The sequence below is a fragment of the Podarcis melisellensis genome, assembly GCF_964234715.1.
Source record: "Podarcis melisellensis genome assembly, chromosome: 5".
Classification (NCBI taxonomy): domain Eukaryota; kingdom Metazoa; phylum Chordata; class Lepidosauria; order Squamata; family Lacertidae; genus Podarcis; species Podarcis melisellensis.
In genome coordinates, this window is record NC_138537.1 from 86,529,561 (window position 1) to 86,548,477 (window position 18,917).

Consider the following 18,917-nt stretch of genomic DNA (forward strand, 5'->3'; position numbering starts at 1 on the left):
CTGGGAAAATGAACATACAAATTGAGAATCACCAGAGGCCTACGTATAACGGATAATTCTGTACTAGTTTTGGTTTGACTTCAGCTCTTTGGTAGGTAAGGAGGAATACGGGGGAAGAACCTCCACCTGCTTTTGAAGAAAATTACTAATACTTTAACACAGAATGTAAGCTTAAGCTTAATATTGTGATACGTTTCCCTTTACATGGTAGAGTGTCTGATTTGTTTAGCATTTATGATTATTGAATTCAGCATGTGTGCCTCTTTTACAGTTCTAAGTACTATTTTCCAAGATATCATACGCCTTTGGTTTGTTTAATTTGCTTTATTCAAAGATTTTTTTGTTATCATACGTTTACAGTTTGTTCTTAATACAGCGACTGCTTGCTTGTTAATATACTGTAACTATATATTTTTTTATATTTGTAACTCTGTGATGGGCAAACTGTGGCACCTAAAACGTTATTCACAGCAGCTGCATCAAGAGTTCACTAAACGAAACACAATTTCTTTGCTACTTTATAACTTCCGTTTAGAGTTCAGCCTAGCTAAATAAAACAAAAAGCTGTGTGTGTGTGCGCATGTGTGAGTGCATGCATGATTCAAGGGTTGTGTGGAAGGAGTAAGGGAATTAAAAACTCACAAGTGGCATTTCCAGTGGCGTAGCGTGGGTTGTCAGCACCCGGGGCAAGGCAAGTAATTTGCACCCCCTAACCCGTGGATTTGGGCCCCCTAACCCTAACCCCCAGATGTTGCGCCCGGTGCGGCCAGCCCCCCCTGCACCCCCACGCTACACCACTGGGCATTTCTTTATCATAAGTTAGTTCCCCCTAAAGCTGAAACTAACTGGGCATCACATAAGAACCTCTGTGAATTCTGAAGCTGAATATTCCCCAGATATGCTCTGAACACTTAAATATTTGCTGAAAAGTAATTGAATATTTGATATCTATATCTGACACCCGGCAATCTCTTATTTCATTATTTGACAGTATTTGAGGGCTGGCACAGAACGGTGTTCCATGTCTGACAGTATTTAAAAATTGGGACACGGTAGTATATTTGACAGCTCACAGCATAGGAGATTGTCCTGCCAAAAATCAAAACGATCAAGAGATGACAAGAAGATTAAAGCACTCCCCCTTTCAATTTTGGAGGTGTGCTTCTGCGCTCACCGCCCAAACCAGAGTTCGGAATTTGAAATTCCGCATTCCAAAACCGAAGGCCGAAAGCATCGCTTGTGCATGTGTGAATCTTCACCCCAGCAAGTCGCTCTTCCTCTGTATCACCACACAGCCCCCTATTTCTCTCCAGCTCAATGTTGGGCGATGTCACCTTGTCTCCTCTGTGAGATGGAGGAGAATAAAACCCTATGGAAAGCTGGTGGAGGAGCTTTGATGCCTGCCCTGCTGCAGAGCTGATTTGCTCTTCAGTCACCAAGTTAGATTAAAATGCCACCTCAGTTTTTTTGTGTGGTGGGCTGGAGCAGAGCGCCAGTTCTCAGGGTATATATAGACGGGGAGATTATCGCTGGACCTGAGACAACCGCTGAGCAACTCCTGGAAAAGGAAGCCCCCTGCTGCTGCCTTTTGTAAAGGTTGGGATTTCTGAGCCTGCCGTTGTGGAGAGCTGTCAAGGTCAGCAGGTTTGGGTTCACTGAACGGTCAGGATGGTTTGAATTACTGGTGCTGTCTGCCGATTCCGCCACTGATTGCTCCCTGCTCTGGAGCACCGGCGGTGACAAGATGCCGTCCGTGTCGTGCGCCAAGACAGCAGCATGACCCTTGGGGACAGGCTTTCCGTGGTAGGGATGCTGGGTGCTATGAAAAACCAGGGTGGGGGCAAGGATGGAAAATGGCACCCTGTGCTTTGACTTGGCTTTGACTTGGGACCTGAAATGATGCTTTGCTGCTTCCAAATCTCTGCCCCCCCACCCTTAAAGAGCCCCTTATTTAATAATAATAATTTATTTGTACCCCACCCATCTGGCTGGGTTTCCCCAGCCACTCTGGGCGGCTTCCACAGAGACCAAAAATACACTAAAATGTCAGGCTTCCTCTTGATCTTATGTGGACAGGAACCACATCTCGAGCTGGAAAGGACGGAGATTACCCATAATTCCTGGAGATAACCAAATCCGAAAGCTACCATATTTTTTGCTCTATAAGACGCACTTTTCCCCTCCTAAAAAGTAGGGGGAAATGTGTGTGCGTCTTATGGAGCGAATGCAGGCTGCGCAGCTATCCCAGAAGCCAGAACAGAAAGAGGGATTGCTGTGCAGTGCTCCCTCTCACTGTTCTAGCTTCTGACTTAGCTGCGCGAAGCCTCCTCAAGGAAGGGGGAGCCTTCATCCCGCTGCCCTGAGGAGGCTTCACCCTCAGGGCTCGCTGTGCAAAACTCCCTCTCACTGTTCTGGCTTCTGGGATAGCCCCTCTGTCCCTTCCCCCACCTCCCAGAAAAGCCTGCAAGCGCCGTACACACGCTCCACGCGGCTCGTGAAAGGGAGCGCTCAGAGGAGCCTGGGATGCATCCCAGGCTCTGCTCAGCGCTCCCTTTAAAAAATATTTTTTTTCTTGCATTCCCCCTCTAAAAAATATGGTCTTATGGTCAGGTGCATCTTATGGAGCGAAAAAGACGGTGCTTTGATGGCTCACCTAGCACTCTGCCAACTTATCTGTCTATCCCTGGATCCTGTCCTGGTCACAGCCCCAAACTATGTGCAATATTGCAGTGCCTAGCAATTCACCCTGAAGCTAGATGATGAGTGTATCCAAGAAGAGAGTCTTTGTGGCCAAGACAGGTACACTTTCTACGACTGTAGACTTAGACCAGGGATGTACTTCTAACTCTAGCCTTCCTTTTAACTTATTTTTACCATTAGTTCTTTAATTCTTACTCACCCACTCATACGTACATAGTTACGCCCTCCCTCCCAGCACCCTTCGGACATTCTGCTTTTTGGTATGGTTTCTTGCCCTCCAGATGAGGCCTGGGTGGCAGGTGCCTTGTGATGACTCGAGAGGATAGCTCACCTGCAAGGGCATCGATGCCTAACTCCACCCCTTTGAGCATCTTCCCTCATGGTTTTGCCCCGACTTTGCCACTCCATGGCAGCTTGGCTGCTCCTCTGGGAGCATGACCACATGACCACCTTGCGAGAATCAGACCCAAATCGTTTAGGTGTGTAGGCCACAGCAGCAAATATCCACAGGTGGGGGTAAATGCTTAGCCAGGAATCTTTCACAACCGGGGCTCTCTACCACCCGTCCTAGTGCCAGCTGCCAATCTGATCGGATTTTGTTTATTGTACAGATATACAGGGCCAGGTTTGCTCACTGCTCTGTAAGCACCCTGTCTGCTCATAACGCATTGGCCATTTTAGATACAGATAGTCAGATCTACAGACTGTGCAGAGCCTACATGATATACCATACCCTCCAAAATTTCTCCAATGAAAAATAGAGACAACCTATTTAATAAAATAATAATAATAATAATAATAATAATAATAATAATAATAATAATAATAATAATAATGTTTATACCCTGCCCATTTGACAGCCACTCTGGGCTGCTTCCAACAGATATAAAGAAATAATAAAACATTAAACATTAAAAAAATTCCCTATACAGGGCTTCCTTCAGAAGTCTTCTAAAGGTAGTACAGTGGTACATACACTTCAGGTTACATACGCTTCAGGTTACACACTTCGCTAACCCAGAAATAGTGCTTCAGGTTAAGAACTTTGCTTCAGGATAAGACCAGAAATCGTGCTGTGATGGCACAGTGGCAGTGGGAGGCCCTATTAGCTAAAGTGGTGCTTCAGGTTAAGAACAGTTTCAGGTTAAGAACAGGCCTCCGGAACGAATTAAGTACTTAACCCCAGGTACCACTGTATAGTTACTTATCTCCTTGGTTCGCATGACTCCATACCCTCCAACATTTCTCCAATGAAAATAGGGTCATGCCCCATACCCTTCAACATTTATCTGATGAAAATAGGGACATCCTAAGGGGAAGTGGGAGGGACGCGGGTGGTGCTGTGGGTTAAACCACAGAACCTAGGACTTGCCGATCAGAAGTTTGGTGGTTCGAATCCCTGTGACAGGGTGAGCTCCCATTGCTCGGTCCCTGCTCCTGCCAACCTAGCAGTTTGAAAGCACGTCAGAGTGCAAGTAGATAAATAGGTACCGCTCCGGCGGGAAGGTAAACGGCGTTTCCGTGTGCTGCTCTGGTTCGCTAGAAGCGGCTTAGTCATGCTGGCCACATGACCCAGAAGCTGTACGCCGGCTCCCTCGGCCAATAAAGCGAGATGAGCGCCGCAACCCCAAAGTTGGTCACGACTGGACCTAATGGTCAGGGGTCCCTTTACCCTTTACCTTTAAGGGAAAGTGGGACATTCCAGGATGAAATCAGAAACTGGAGTGGCTTCTGTAAATCCGGGATTGTCCCTGGAAAACAGGGATGCTTGGAGGGCCTGACAACACACCCACCTGCCCTGTCATTGGGTGGTCAAGGTCTTATAGAAGACAAGAAGCCCAGCAAAACAACACAGGGACCAGGAGTGTTCTAGCAACCATCTCCTCCATCCCAGTTCTTCACAGCCCCCTCCCCTCCTTCACTTTCTGCCACAATGTGCTGGATGGAGGAGGCTGCCTGGTTCCTAGAGTCTTGCTGGTTTACATTAATGAGATACATAAAGCTTAATCCAGCGGTGGCCTGAGCAGTTCTACAAAAGGAAGTAATAGCAGCCTGCCATGAGCAGTGTCGCTCAGGTAATTGGTTTATCTATCTGGAAGCAGGGGTAGCAATCTCCACCCAGACAGACTAGTAGTAAAGTCTCTTCCTTAAGGCTATTTCCTTTGTCTTTTCAATTGCTTTGCACATCCATGTGAGAGAGGGAGAGAGAGAGAGAGAGAAAAGAGAGGGGGGAATGTTAATTTGTGAATTAATGGCTTTTCTCAGCGGAATTGTAAATTCAAATGTCATCTCACATGGTGATACTGCGCCTGGGCTTCTGAGGAAGAAATGATAAACGCCGCCCCCTCTCCCATCCTCCCCCCTCCCCAACATACACACACAGACACACATTTGGCTCCTCTCCTCAAGAGAGAATCATGTAGGGCAAAACATGCTACTTTTAATTTGCAGTAACAGCACAACAGAGAATGCCGCGGTGGCTGTTTCCCAGCCCTCCTCCTCCACCTCCCCCCTCGCATAACCTGGGTGGCTCCCCGATTGTGTCTCCACTCATGCCCATTTCAAACATGTCTGAGAGCACAAAATTGTTTCCGCTCTCCCCTTTCCCCTTCCTTCCTTCCTTCTCCTCCACCCTCGCCAACCACTACCGAGTTCATCACTGGGGAGTGAGGAAGAGGGTCCCTTTTCCAAAGGGTACCGTGCTCCCTTCTCCTTCAGTAGTCAGGTGAATTAATGACCCTGAATTTAAAGTGAGCGCTGATATTCCGGCCTTCTTTGCCTGCCTTGCAAAAAGGGGAGGAAGGCTTCATTGTTCCTGAGCAGGAGGCGGGCAGTGGTGAGGGAGATTCATGGATGGAGATTGAATATGCAATTTTCTTTCACCTTGCCAAGAGCTGCCCCTGGGCTGTGCCTGGCCTAAATTCCCCCCCTCCTTCTATTTTCCCCATCTCTGCCATCTCTGGCCCTCCTACCTCCCTTTCATTCTTTCCAGAAAATTACCTTCAAAATTGATTTCCACTTTTACAAACAAATATAATGGGAACATGAAAGGGGGGGGGGAAGGCAAGTCCGTGCTATGATGAATTAAGGCTGTCAGAGGCTCCTCAAGTCATCTCTGCTTTGTTTTACGGGCCAATCGGGATTTTCTTTTGTCAATGGTAGGTTCTGACAACCACTTCCTGTCCCCACAAGTTAACGCAGCATCTTAGCACTGGGGGGAGGGGCTCCCTAGAAATGATCTAGTCTGCCCTCTGCCCAGAGACAGGTGACCCTGTCACCAAGGCTATAGCCCTGGCAAATACTGCTGAATTCAACAGGACTTACTCCCAGGTAAGTGGGGCTGGCATGGCAGCCTTCGTTATAAATGACTTGGCTCAAAAGAAAGGTCTTGATAGCTCATTAAAATGGGGAAATGTTTTATATTGGAGTCTAGAACTTGCGGGGAGGTGCATCACAAAAAGTAGATAAGAAAGACCATTTGTGGGTGATCAGTAGACTAATACATAGCGGTTGGTGCTGTGCTCTAAAACACTGAGCCTCTTGGGCTTGCTGATTGGAAGGTCGGCGGTTCGAATCCCCACGACGGAGTGAACTCCCGCTGCTCTGTCCCAGCTCCTGCTAACCTAGCAGTTCAAAAGCACGCCAGTGCAAGGAGATAAATAGGTACCACTGTGGTGGGAAGGTAAACGGCGTTTCCGTCACAGTGCTCCACTGCGCCAGAAGTGGTCCAGCCATGTTGACCACATGACCCAAAAAGCTGTCTGTGGACAAACGCCGGCTCCCTCGGGCTGAAAGCAAGATGAGCACCGCAACCCCATAGTCGCCTTTGACTGGACTTAACCGTCCAGGGATTCTTAACCTTTCACCTTTACCTAACAGATGGTAGGTCTATAAAGAGTTGTCATTCCCAGGTTGCAAACAGCAGAAAGAAACAGAAGGAAGGAGGCACTCCTTCAAATATTGAGGGCCCAACCCGTTAAAAGCGTTAAAGGAAAGCACTGTCAGTCAAGAGGTTAGTAGGACATATATTGCAGATGGATGGCTGTGAGAAGCAGCCAGTGTTTTTCCTGCTCCCATACAACTCTCTGAATTTGAATTCAGAGGGAGCTTAAGAACTGTGCCTTCCACTTGTGACAAAACAATTCTGATGACTCATTTGTCCTGACCTGGGATCAGGTGGAACTTTGGCATCACAGAATTGGCCTGTGCATCTTCTGAGTCATCGTTCTTTCTCTCCTCCCTCCTCCTCCTCCATCAGATTGCTTGGAGAAGTTCGTGGTGGGGCATTGACTGACAGGCATCTCTCATTCCTACATCCTAATCTACTTGCTGGAGTGAGAACTTGACCTCTGGGAGCAAAGCTGGGAATAAACTGCCTCTTCAAAGCACAGCTTCATCGGGAGGCTGAAGGAAGCTGTTAAACACACCAGTCTGCCTTAACTTTTTTGTCACGGTAGAGATTAGCGCAGCCTAGCTATCTGCGGCAGCAGAAGCAGGCAGCAGTAAGGAGGGCGCAGCTGCGTAACTAGAAGGTCACACGGGGTGCCACAACCACATCACAAAACTGCTCTTGTGGAAAAGGCCAGGGGTCAGTGCTTTGCTGCAAGGCCACAGTCCTCTTGCTGATGGCAAAATGTACTGGGTTTCCTCAGTACACAAACTTCTGCTGCTCCTCATCAAGAATACATGTTCAGCTGTGCCAGAAAACCCCAGAGTTTGGGGGTTCCCAAACCCCTCAGAGCTCAGGGCCGCTGCTCCTTGCCTCTTTCAGCAACGCAGGCGATGCTTGCAGCCCCACCGTTAGGCAGACTGAGACAACCACCTCAGGCAGCAGATGCTGGGGGTAGGGGCAGCACCAGCTCCCAGTTCTCCCTCCTAAGCCCCCAAACCATTTCTTTTTATTGTCACATCGCCTGTTCTGCCCCACCACAAACCCCAGTTTGGCCTACTGTCTCAGGTACAATGAAGGATGCCAGCCTATTTAACTGCCTCTCCTGTCAGCTAGGGACAGAGCCTAGGGCTCGCCGATCAGAAGGTCAGCGGTTCGAATCCCCGTGATGGGGTGATGGCGTTTCCGTGCGCTGCTCTGGTTCGCCAGAAGTGGCTTAGTCATGCTGGCCACATGACCCGGAAGCTGTTTGCAGACAAACGCTGGGAGCAGCACACGGAAACGCCATTTACCTTCCCGCCGGAGTGGTACCTATTTATCTACTTGCACTTAGACGTGCTTCCAAACTGCTAGGTGGGCAGGAGCAGGGACCAAGCAATGGGAGCTCACCCCCTTGTGGGGATTTGAACCGCCGACCTTCTGATCGGCAAGTCCTAGGCTCTGTGGTTTAGACCACAGCGCCAAGCACATCCCTTAGGGATTCATACTAGACTGCAACAACAACAACAACAACAACAACAACAACAACAACAATAATAATTTGTACCCCATCCATCTGACGCGGTTGCCCCAGCCACTCTGGGCGGCTTCCAGCAAATACATAAACATAATCAAACATCAAACATTAAAACCTTCCCTGTACATGGTTGCCTTCAGATGTCTTCTAAAGGTTCATGCTAGTCACTTTGCCAGAGTTAGATTCAAGGGCGTTCATTTAAGCGTCCAGCAGTTGTCTTGTCCCATGTTGTCCATTTGGATCACTTCTTGAGAATATTTCTAGTCTCCTCTTTGGTCCTTATGAACAAGGTGAAGGTGCTGCCACCAAAGGAGTTGCCGCCCTAGTTTCGAGAACTTTAATTCCAGTTCACCTGGGAGTCAGACTTCTTCCGCCCTTCCTTCTCTGCAATCTCTTAACTCCACTCTTACTTCAACAGCTTTGCAAGTGGGCCAAAGTACTCATGATTGGCGCTTGCAAATAAATAGACAGCTGCCTCTTTTACAGATCCTTTAGCTCGTGTGCATGGAAGCTCTAACTAACACAGTCGGCTCAAATGTCTAAAAGCCAAAGAACATTTGCATAATATGCGTTCTGTGGTCTATATTCTAATGACAGGGAACTCTTCATTTTCCAGCTTGTCGTAAACCTGGACACTAGAAATGCCGTCCGGACACAATGCAGCCCACGTCAGCAGCAACGCAGACAGGATGCACGGAATAAAGAAAAACAAATTCCTTTCAGCCTTAGGTGAATAACAAACACAAAGCAGCCTGGATTGAACTATCCACATGGCATGAAAAAGGCTAGTTTTGGTTATGCCATCAAAGCATATAATCCACCCACCAAAGCAAGCAAACTGCTTGAAAAAATCAACATCAAAGACATAGGTATAACCCTGTGACAGCACTGCAGGGCATGAGAAAAAGAACATAAGATTAGACCTGCTGGAACAGACTAAAGGCCCGTTCAAGTCCAGCATCCTCTTTTCACAGTGGCCAAACATGCGTGTGAGGAGCCCGCAAGAAAGACCAAAGGACCACAGCATTCTGCCCACAAAATCCGCAGAATGTCTAGCTCAGAATCAAAACCAGGAGCCAGTAGCAATCAAACAATATGCTCTGATACACGGGCCATTGTCAGCACTCTGGTGGAAGCATTCTGCATCAGCTACAATTTCCAAGCAGTTTAATAATAAACTTCCCAAGTAGTGTTCTTCCCAAGTACAGTGGTACCTCGGGTTACATACGCTTCAGGTTACACACTCTGCTAACCCAGAAATAGTGCTTCAGGTTAAGAGCTTTGCTTCAGGATAAGAACAGAAATCGGGCTCCGGCGGTGCGGCAGCAGCAGGAGGCCCCATTAGCTAAAGTGGTGCTTCAGGTTAAGAACAGTTTCAGGTTAAGAACGGACCTCCGGAATGAATTAAGTACTTAACCTGAGGTACCACTGTACTGTTCACTGGAAATATACTTTATACTTTATTGTCACTTGTACAACCAGCCAGGGTGTGAATCACCCCTGAGAATTTTCCCCACTCTCCTGAGGCAACGTTCTTCCGCGATGTCATCCAGCGGATTCACGGGACAGCCCATAATATTTTGTGCCGTATTCACCACCCTCTGTAGGCACTTCCTATCAGTTGATGTCTACCACACTGTGATGCAGTATGAAAGGACGCTTTCTATTGTAGACTGGTAGAAGGAGACATGGGTGGTGCTGTGGGTTAAACCACAGAGCCTAGGACTTCCTGATCAGAAGGTCGGCGGTTTGAATCCCCGCGACGGGGTGAGCTCCCATTGTTTGGTCCCAGCTCCTGCCAACCTAGCAGTTTGAAAGCATGTCAAAGTGCAAGTAGATAAATAGGTACCGCTCCGGTGGGAAGGTAAACGGTGTTTCTGTGCGCTGCTCTGGCTCACCAGAAGTGGCTTAGTCATGCTGGCCACATGACCCGGAAGCTGTACGCCGGCTCCCTCGGCCAATAAAGCAAGATGAGCACCGCAACCCCAGAGTCGGTCACGACTGGACCTAATGGTCGGGGGTCCCTTTACCTTTACCTAGAAGGAGATCACCAAATGTTGATGGACATCATTCTTTCGCTTACCAAAGGTAGCAGAACCTTCACCCACTTTCGGCAGGGGTCTCGCTTCCCTCGGGAACTTGACACAGTGCATTCCCTCGCTTAATCCTTTCCTCACTGAATTGCTCAACTTAATCAACAGTAAGCTTTGCAAACATTTATTTTCCCCTTCGCTTTGTCTCAATTACATTTGGCTCGGGGCCAGAAATGGAGGGAAAGCTCAAACCACTTATTTCTTGATTTGGGAAGGCAGCAATTATGACATTTGAGATACCAGGCCACTCTAGCATCACGCCTCTCTAAGTCTTAAGTGGGCTTCCGCAAGCTGATGTCTCTGTCGCTCCTGTGTGGGACCCTAATCTAGAGATCTCTTCAATTTCTAAATTACAGCCTCTCTTGTTCCTACAGTTACATAGACACAGGCAAGCAAGCACTCTGCCTCAACATATTTTTGCCCACCCTAAAATGGACAATAAGTGTAATTCCCTATTCCTTATTGGGCCGTTGCAGCAAAAACAATTACGAGCGTTGCGGGACCCTCAAGATTGATACATTTACTTGGGGTATCAGTTTTTATGGGTTGGAGCCGACCTGGACAGATGTGATTGCCTAAATTCAAGGCCAGATCAAGGTAGTTGGGAGTCCTGGTGCTATTCTTAAAATTGGGGGTCCCTTTCCCTAAATAGTAAAGGTAAAGGGACCCCTGACCATTAGGTCCAGTCGTGACCGACTCTAGGGTTGCGGCGCTCATCTCGCTTTATTGGCCGAGGGAGCCGGCGTACAGCTTCCGGGTCATGTGGCCAGCATGACTAAGCCGCTTCTGGCGAAGCAGAGCAGTGCATGGAAACGCTGTTAACCTTCCCACCGGAGTGGTACCTATTTATCTACTTGCACTTTGGTGTGCTTTCGAACTGCTAGGTTGGCAGGAGCAGGGACTAAGGAACGGGAGCTCACCCCGTCGCTGGGATTTGAACCGCCGACCTTCTGATTGGCAAGCCCTAGGCTCTGTGGTTTAACCCACAGTGCCACCCGCGTCCCTAGTTTCCCTAAATAGGAATGCATAAAATAAGGTGACTTGCGTTATCTTAAAAACTACAAAAAACTGTGGGCTTCTGTTTCACAAACAACAAATTATGATGCCGACCTTGGTAAGCAAAAAGAAAATACTTTGACCATGTGCATTTTCTCATTTTAACTCTTATTCTTTTTTCTCACTTTGGGTCACTCACCAACTCTGACCCTAGCCTACCCTGCATGGCTGTTGCAAAGAAGGAGGCATGAAATGACTGCAAGTGAAGACTTTGTGCTTCTATCAGAGGCATCTAATTGGGGCGCCTTTAACCAGAGCGATGCATCTCTGCAGTATAAACAGCCATGCCCCTCCGCCCCCTACAGATTAAAAGAGCCCTAAAGCTTCAACTATTCTTAATCTGGCCTGGTTACTGCATGTTTTAGATGCATAAGTCCCATTCAGCTGAGCTTACTTCCAGGCCTGTAGTCACTGGGGTTGTGGAAAGCCAAGTGATCCACTTTCATTCTTAAAATGAAAGTGGTTACTCCCCACTTGTGGGATGCTATCCCCAGGAAGGCTTGCCTGGTTCCCTCATTGCATATCTTTAGGTGCCAGGCAAAAACATTCTCCCTCCTCCCAGGCCTTTGGCTAATTAAACACTCCATGACCTATTAAACTGGTGTGTGTGTGTGCAATTGTTTTTGCTTGTTATTATGGTATGCATTTTTGTGTTTTTATATTGTAAACTGCCTTGTAATCTTTGGATAAATGGTACTGTGGAAATATAACAAATGAAAAAATGATAAAACAGTGGGATTTTTTTAATTAGAAAAAATTACAGGTAAAATAGTAAGGAAAAGCATACAGGCTGAATTCATAAAAGCACCGTATGAGGCTAAGTTTAGGATAAGCACAGTAACAACCTTGTGAGACTATAAGGGGCGTTTTTTGTGTTTTTTTCACACGGGTGTATCTTAACCATTGTTTTTCTTTTCACGTCTTATTTTACCTTGCACACTTATGATTTTATAATGGGTACAAAAATCGTTTTTAATTTTTTAATAAATACAGGTCGTACTTTCCCTAATTTTCCCAGCAAAATCACTGTCCTGCCACAACTGCAAAGCCAGTGAGAAAACTAACAGGATGTTATAATATATTGTTTCTTTTGTTCATAATAATTTAATTGTGTTTAAGCTTATCAGATTATTTTATATCTGTCTATATTTAAGCGGTGCTCATTTTGCACCAATATGTACCTGGGAGTAAGACCCATTAAAAACAAAGAGATTTACTTCTGAGTAGACATGTACATCATTGTACTGTACATTGACTATACCATGAATTCTTCAGTTCCCGCAGAGCAGGAGATATGCCTCAGTCTCTTTGCAATTTTTTTGTATTTTCCATTTGCCGTGTGTGTGTGTGTGTGTGTGTGTGTGTTCTTTAACACCTACCCAGCCTATTATGCTGTAGCATTTGCAGAGAATAGCTTCTAGGGAGAACCTAAGCTTAGATTATCCCCCCACAAGAAAGATGTATTGCAGTTGCTAGAAAGAAAAAGGGCAAACAATGGAGGTTCCAAGGACTAGAAAATGAGGTAGAAGCAGGAAAGAAAAGTGTGTTAAAGGAGAGGGGTAAATATGAGCTCTTTAGGACCCCAGGGATTTAGCCTGGCATCTAAGCACAACCCTGACTTCACTCATAGGCTAAAAAATACTGAAAAGTGGAAGCAGCAAGAGGCAGGCTCGTTTCACAGAAATCGCTTAGATGATTGCCTGCACATTTTGTGTTACAACTTTCTTTCCAGGAGGGCTAGAAACTTCCAAAAGAAAAGAAAACTCAGCATCTTGCTGGCAGGCAGTGTGGAGAGTCGGTGTGATGTAGTGGGAGACTAGGGTTCAAATTCTCCCTTCGCCAAGAAACTAACTGAGTGACCTTGGCCCAGTTACTGCCTCTCGGCCTATCCTACTTCACAGGGTTGCTTCCTTGGAGAAAAAGGTGGGATATAAACACAATAAGTAAATAAAATAAAAGCATATGTCGCCATAAATGTTTTATAATCCTCTATATGTCTCGATGGGTTTGATGTGGTTTGAGGTAAATAAACATTGAATTGTAGCCTGGCAGCATAAGCCTCTTCAGAGTGGCTGGGGCAACCCAGCCAGATGGACAGGGTATAAATATTATTATTATTATTATTACTTAAAAGTAAGTCCCATTGAAGTTTACTTTCAGGTGTCTTCTCTGACCTAGCAACAAGTTCCATTGAATTCTATGGGACTTAGTAGACATACAATTGTGCCATTAATCTCTCAGGAGTCCATGCAGCCCTTCAAAACTGATTAGAACAACAACACAACAGTGTTAGTTTATATAGTGCTTTTTGAATGTTCGAAGCACATTGTACGCTCATTCATTTATCTTTCCAACAACCACGTAATTCCAGTGTTTTTTGTTCTGCATTGCAGAAGGGGAACCAGCGATTGCTGAGCATTGATCACAAATCACACCCTCAGCCTCACCACCAGCTCCTATGCCAGTCCTGCCACCAGCAATTCCTTTGCCCACGTCCATTTTTTCTTCAGTTTTTTTTTTTAGTTACAATTTTCATCTGGACGGTATCGTTTCACACATGAATCTCAAGCTTAAGCCAAGGGTTTTCACTGTGTTTATAAGCACAGAGTTCTCCCCATATCATTGATGCACATGAGTGCGCATATCAGTTCATGCCAACAAACACTGAGCATATACCAGCTGGAAACAAACGGAGACCATCTACATTTTCAGGAAGTGTTATTGGTACCTGGCATGTGGGGATCAGCATTTGATGGAATAGTATAGGCAACAGTCACCATTGCCTAGTGAAAGACTATGAATTAGTTGTGGTGCTGCGCATAAAAACATACCCTTCCGGAAAGAAAGGAAATTATATCTCTACCGTTTTCTGAATGCTTCCCAAAAAATCACATTCATCAGTGTGCAAAGCCTAAAAGGACCCCTGACCATTAGGTCCAGTTGCGGAGGACTTAAGGGCAGAGACACCAGAGAAGCTAATCTGTAGAAGATCACATAGATCAAATACATTGCACAACTAAATTCTTTCATTTTGGGCTTGCAAACCATGAGCTAAAGAGATTGGCAAAAAGAGGAGTATATTCCCCCCCCCCCCCCGTTTTTCAATTCTGAATGCATGTTTTATTTGTAGGGTGCCAAAACACAACAGCTGTCTCTCTCTCTCCTTAAAAACAATTCTCACATTCCTAAACCTTCTCTTCCCTGGCCCTGAAAGCCAGGTTTTGTTTCTTGTCTTAAATATTGCTAGGGGGTTGGGGTATACAAAGTGGATCTTTCCAGAATCACCCTTTTGCTGCCTTTGATTAGAAATTCTGGATGAGCCACCTTGGTGTGAGTCCAAGGTTCAACCTAGAAACCGGGAGGGGAGTTTGTGCCTTGGCTCCGGGAATGAAATCGGCTGGCTTTGCCTCCTAACGAGAATTCAGCTGGTCATGAAAGACTTTCCGGGCCAGTCGAGTTGTTGTGGTGGTGCTGGTGGTGGTGGGAAACCATCCCTAATCTATGACTAATCCAATATGCAAAGCACCTGTGAATCCTGGTCCAAAACTGGAGCTTAGGGGGTGGTAAGAGGGAGGTCAAAGAGAATGGGAATGAGAGGGGCAGAGCAAAGGGGGGAGAAAGAAAAAGGAAATAAATGAAGGGAGGATGAACCCCTCCCTCCCCCTACCTTCGTCACGTTTCCTCTTCTCTCCATTCGACCGAGGTATCCCCAGAATCCCATTAATGGAGTAGGAGCCCACCGGATCATTGGAGGCACTGGAGACGGGAGGGGAGGCTGTACTGGGAACTGGACAAAATGAAAAGGGAGAGAGGCCCATGAGGAAAGCAGAAGGTAGAAAAGCTACAGGAGAACACCCTAGCCTCTCCAAAGGTGGTCCTGCTCACCCCGCTAAGGGAGACCCCACCCCTTCGCAAAAAATGCTTTTCAGTTGTCAACATAGCTCGTAAATCCTTGGCAAAACACTTATTTCTGTCACATAACCTATCTCAGTATGTTCAAGGCTGGCTAGAATTCTCCTGGTAAGCTGAAAACCCCAGCTCTGCAATCGAATTCGCCTACAGTGGTACCTCGGGTTACAGACGCTTCAGGTTACAGACTCCGCTAACCCAGAAATACTACCTCGGGTTAAGAACTTTGCTTCAGGATGAGAACAGAAACCGTGCAGTGGCAGCGGGAGGTCCCATTAGCTAAAGTAGTGCTTCAGGTTAAGAACAGTTTCAGGTTAAGAACAGACTTTCGGAATGAATTAAGTTCTTAACCCGAGGTACCACTGTATGTCTATTTTGGTTTGTGTTTTACAAGACTTCGTTGTGTGTAGGATTTATTTACTTATTTTCAGAATGGAAATGTGTATAATGCATTTTTAATAATAATTAAAAAATCAAAGCACTGTACAATATATATTTCTCCTATAAAAAACTAAAATCATAGATCACTGTCTAACTGTAAAAAGAATATATATTTTCCCTCTCTCTCTGTCTGCAGAAGCCTAGCAGATTAGAAACGTTTTCAGGAAATGCATAAAAATTGAAGATGCCTCCTGAATCTCCGTTGGAAGAGCATTCCACAAGACTAGGCATGGTGGGTAGGCAGGTGAAAGAGAGGGAATGAATATTCAGATCCGATAGGGAAGATTTGAATTTTGCAACATGAGGGGGACAGTAACTTTTAGAGGAGTTAAACCTGCAGCTGCAGCTCACATAAGAGAAGATATTATTTACAACCAGTGCTTGAGTTACAGAAGGAACACTTGAGGGTTGGGCAGCCTTCTTAACTTTTGTGATGGTGCCTTTGGCAACCGTTTCTAACAGGTATATATGATATAGTTAAATTTAGGGACTTGGGGACTTGGTTTGTGGATTTCGCTAAAGGACTCTCCAGCTTCCTGACACCCCTTCCCATAATTAAAGCCCTATTTGCGGCCCATTGTCATCCTGCTCACCTTCTAAAGTGTGTCCTCGCTTATACTGTTGGATAGTAGAACTGTCGCAAACTAGATGCCAGTCTCATGGTCAATAGAGGGCGGAATTACATGGTAGCTAAACACATGGGTTGCCAAACCCACATTTTATTAATAATAATAATAATAATATATTTATACCCCACCCATCTGGCTGGGTTTCCCCAGCCACTCTGGTCAGCTCCCAACAGAATATTAAAAACACGTAGAACATCAAACATTAAAAACTTCCCTAAACAGGGCTGCCTTCAGAGGTCTTCTAAAAGTCAGGTAGTTGTTTGTTTCCTTGACATTTGATGGAGGGCGTTCCACAGGGCGGGTGCCACCACCGAGAAGACCCTCTGCCTGGTTCCCTGTAACCTCACTTCCCGCAGTGAGGGAACTATCAGAAGGCCCTTGGAGCTGGACCTCAGTGTCCGGGCTGGACGGTAGGAGTGGAGACGCTCCTTCAGGTATACTGAGCCGAGGCAGTTTAGGGCTTTAAAGGTCAGCACCAACTCTTTGAATTGTGCTCGGAAACGTACTGGGAGCAAATGTAGGTCTTTCAGGACTGGTGTTAGGTGGTCTTGGCGGCCACTCCCAGTCACCAGTCTAGCTGCTGCATTCTGAATTAACTGTAGTTTCTGAGTCACCTTCAAAGGTAGCCCCATGTAGAGCACATTGCAGTAGTCCAAGAGTGTTTAAACAAGCCACCATATTTTTTTGGTCTGAAAATGCCCCAACCGCTGGAAGTTTACTTCCCAGCACCTATTCCAGTTGTGGGGGGTGAGCATGTGGGGGGAAAGGGCCTCTTTCCTCATGACATGCGGTCCACAGCCTTTTTCAAGTATTGCTTTCATAAAGGCTGTTGATGTATTGAACTATGTACATGCACTTTGAAAGGCAAATGGCCTCTCCCTGTCCTACAGTCTGTCCCCTTAGGCCTCTCCCTGACCCAACCCAGCTACAGGTCTTCCAGCAGAGAAAGTTTGAATCCCCAGGAACTTAATCTGAAAGGGCCACTCTCCTCCCCCAACAGCCTCACCCCCTGAGACAGCCAAAATAGGTGCTTTCCAACACTGAATATCAAGTATAGAATCATAGATTTGGAAGGGACTCTGAGGACCATCTTGTCCAACCCCCTGGAATGTAAACGGAGGAATCGAACCTGCAACCTTGGCATTATCAGCGCCATGCTCTAACCAAGCATATAAACAGAACCTAAAGTGAGCCGTGAAGCCATTCTGAAAGGACCCCAGCTGGACTGGTTTGTTATTGGTTAGAACTCCTGGTTAATCAGGAATCCTGGAGCAAACCTTGAAGGGAGAGCAAGAAGGACTAGAGAGGAGGCAAAATGGCCGCAAACAACTCTCCTCTAAATATTATTGGGTTGTGTGAAGTAGATCTGTGGCTTGCAGTTAGAAAGCTACCTCTTTATCCGGCGTTAAGCTCAATAAAAGCCAATTCAAAGAAAACCTATTCTGTGCATCAGCACTGATTGGCAGGTGCCTGTTACGTTAGGTTAGTTATGTCATAATTTGCTGTATTTGTGCCTACGCATCATTTTGAGTTCTTAACAGCAGTTAAAATGAACCACAAAATGCAATAAAATGCAAAAGCAAAATACAGCGTAACAGCAGAGTTAAGTGCAGCAGATAAAACAGAGTTGTTGGATAAAAACATCCGTTTTCTTTCTTTTTCTTTTTAAGGAGGCATACACAAGGTTTTTGCGCCACGGCAAAGCAGTGCAAGAGTGGGGACTGTCCAAGCCATTAATGAGCATCGTCCTGCATTTGAGGAGATGTCTGAGCTAGAGAACAGTCTTCCCGCATTTGAAGACATCCTCCATTTGCAGGCCTGTCCAGTCTGGGTACCATTTAATGATGGAGAACTATTGGAAGGGAGAGCAGTTAGTGCCTGGAGAGCAGAGGAAGTAGGGACCCAGATCACCTGGTCCCAATCTCCCTCACTATTTAAATTATAGCAATCCTTCGAAATTTGCATCAATTAGCATGTGCAAATGTTATGCAAAGTGCCTGTGACGCCACAAGTTCACCTTTCCCATCCTCAGAGCAGCTTTGCAACTCTTTTCAATCAGATTTCATGTTACAAAAATAAGACATATTAATGCTTAGGGAAGTTTGAGTTTACTGCAGGGCAATTGTTGGCCCAACCTGTCATGTCGAAGTTAAAATAATTTTTGAATGACAGTTAAAGAAAGAAACTCTTCTAAGTTCACCAGTTGTATTTCTTAGCCACTGAAATATCTCATAGAATCATAGAGTTGGAAGAGACCACAAGGGCCATCGAGTCCAACCCCCTGCCAAGCAGGAAACACCATCAGAGCACTCCTGACATATGGCTGTCAAGCCTCTGCTTAAAGACCTCCAAAGAAGGAGACTCCACCACACTCCTTGGCAGCAAATTTCACTGTCAAAGAGCTCTTACTGTCAGGAAGTTCTTCCTAATGTTTAGGTGGAATCTTCTTTCCTGTAGTTTGGATCCATTGCTCCATGTCCGCTTCTCTGGAGCAGCAGAAAACAACCTTTCTCCCTCCTCTATGTGACATCCTTTTATATATTTGAACATGGCTATCATACACCCCTTAACCTCCTCTTCTCCAGGCTAAACATGCCCAGCTCCCTTAGCCGTTCCTCATAAGGCATCGTTTCCAGGCCTTTGACCATTTTGGTTGCCCTCCTCTGGACCAAGTCCTCCTGCTT

At 46.1% G+C, this 18,917-nt stretch overlaps 1 protein-coding gene across 10 annotated transcripts in view; it reads right to left on the bottom strand.

Annotated features, from left to right (window-relative positions):
* PAX2 (paired box 2) overlaps positions 1–18,917 on the bottom strand; it is a 143,450-nt gene that overhangs the window by 55,865 nt on the left and 68,668 nt on the right. For all 10 annotated transcript variants that reach the window (XM_081913730.1, XM_081913732.1, XM_081913733.1 and 7 more), the window contains one exon: positions 14,922–15,041. In XM_081913730.1, the coding sequence (XP_081769856.1) occupies positions 14,922–15,041 (120 nt within the window). The remainder of the gene's footprint in view (positions 1–14,921; positions 15,042–18,917) is intronic.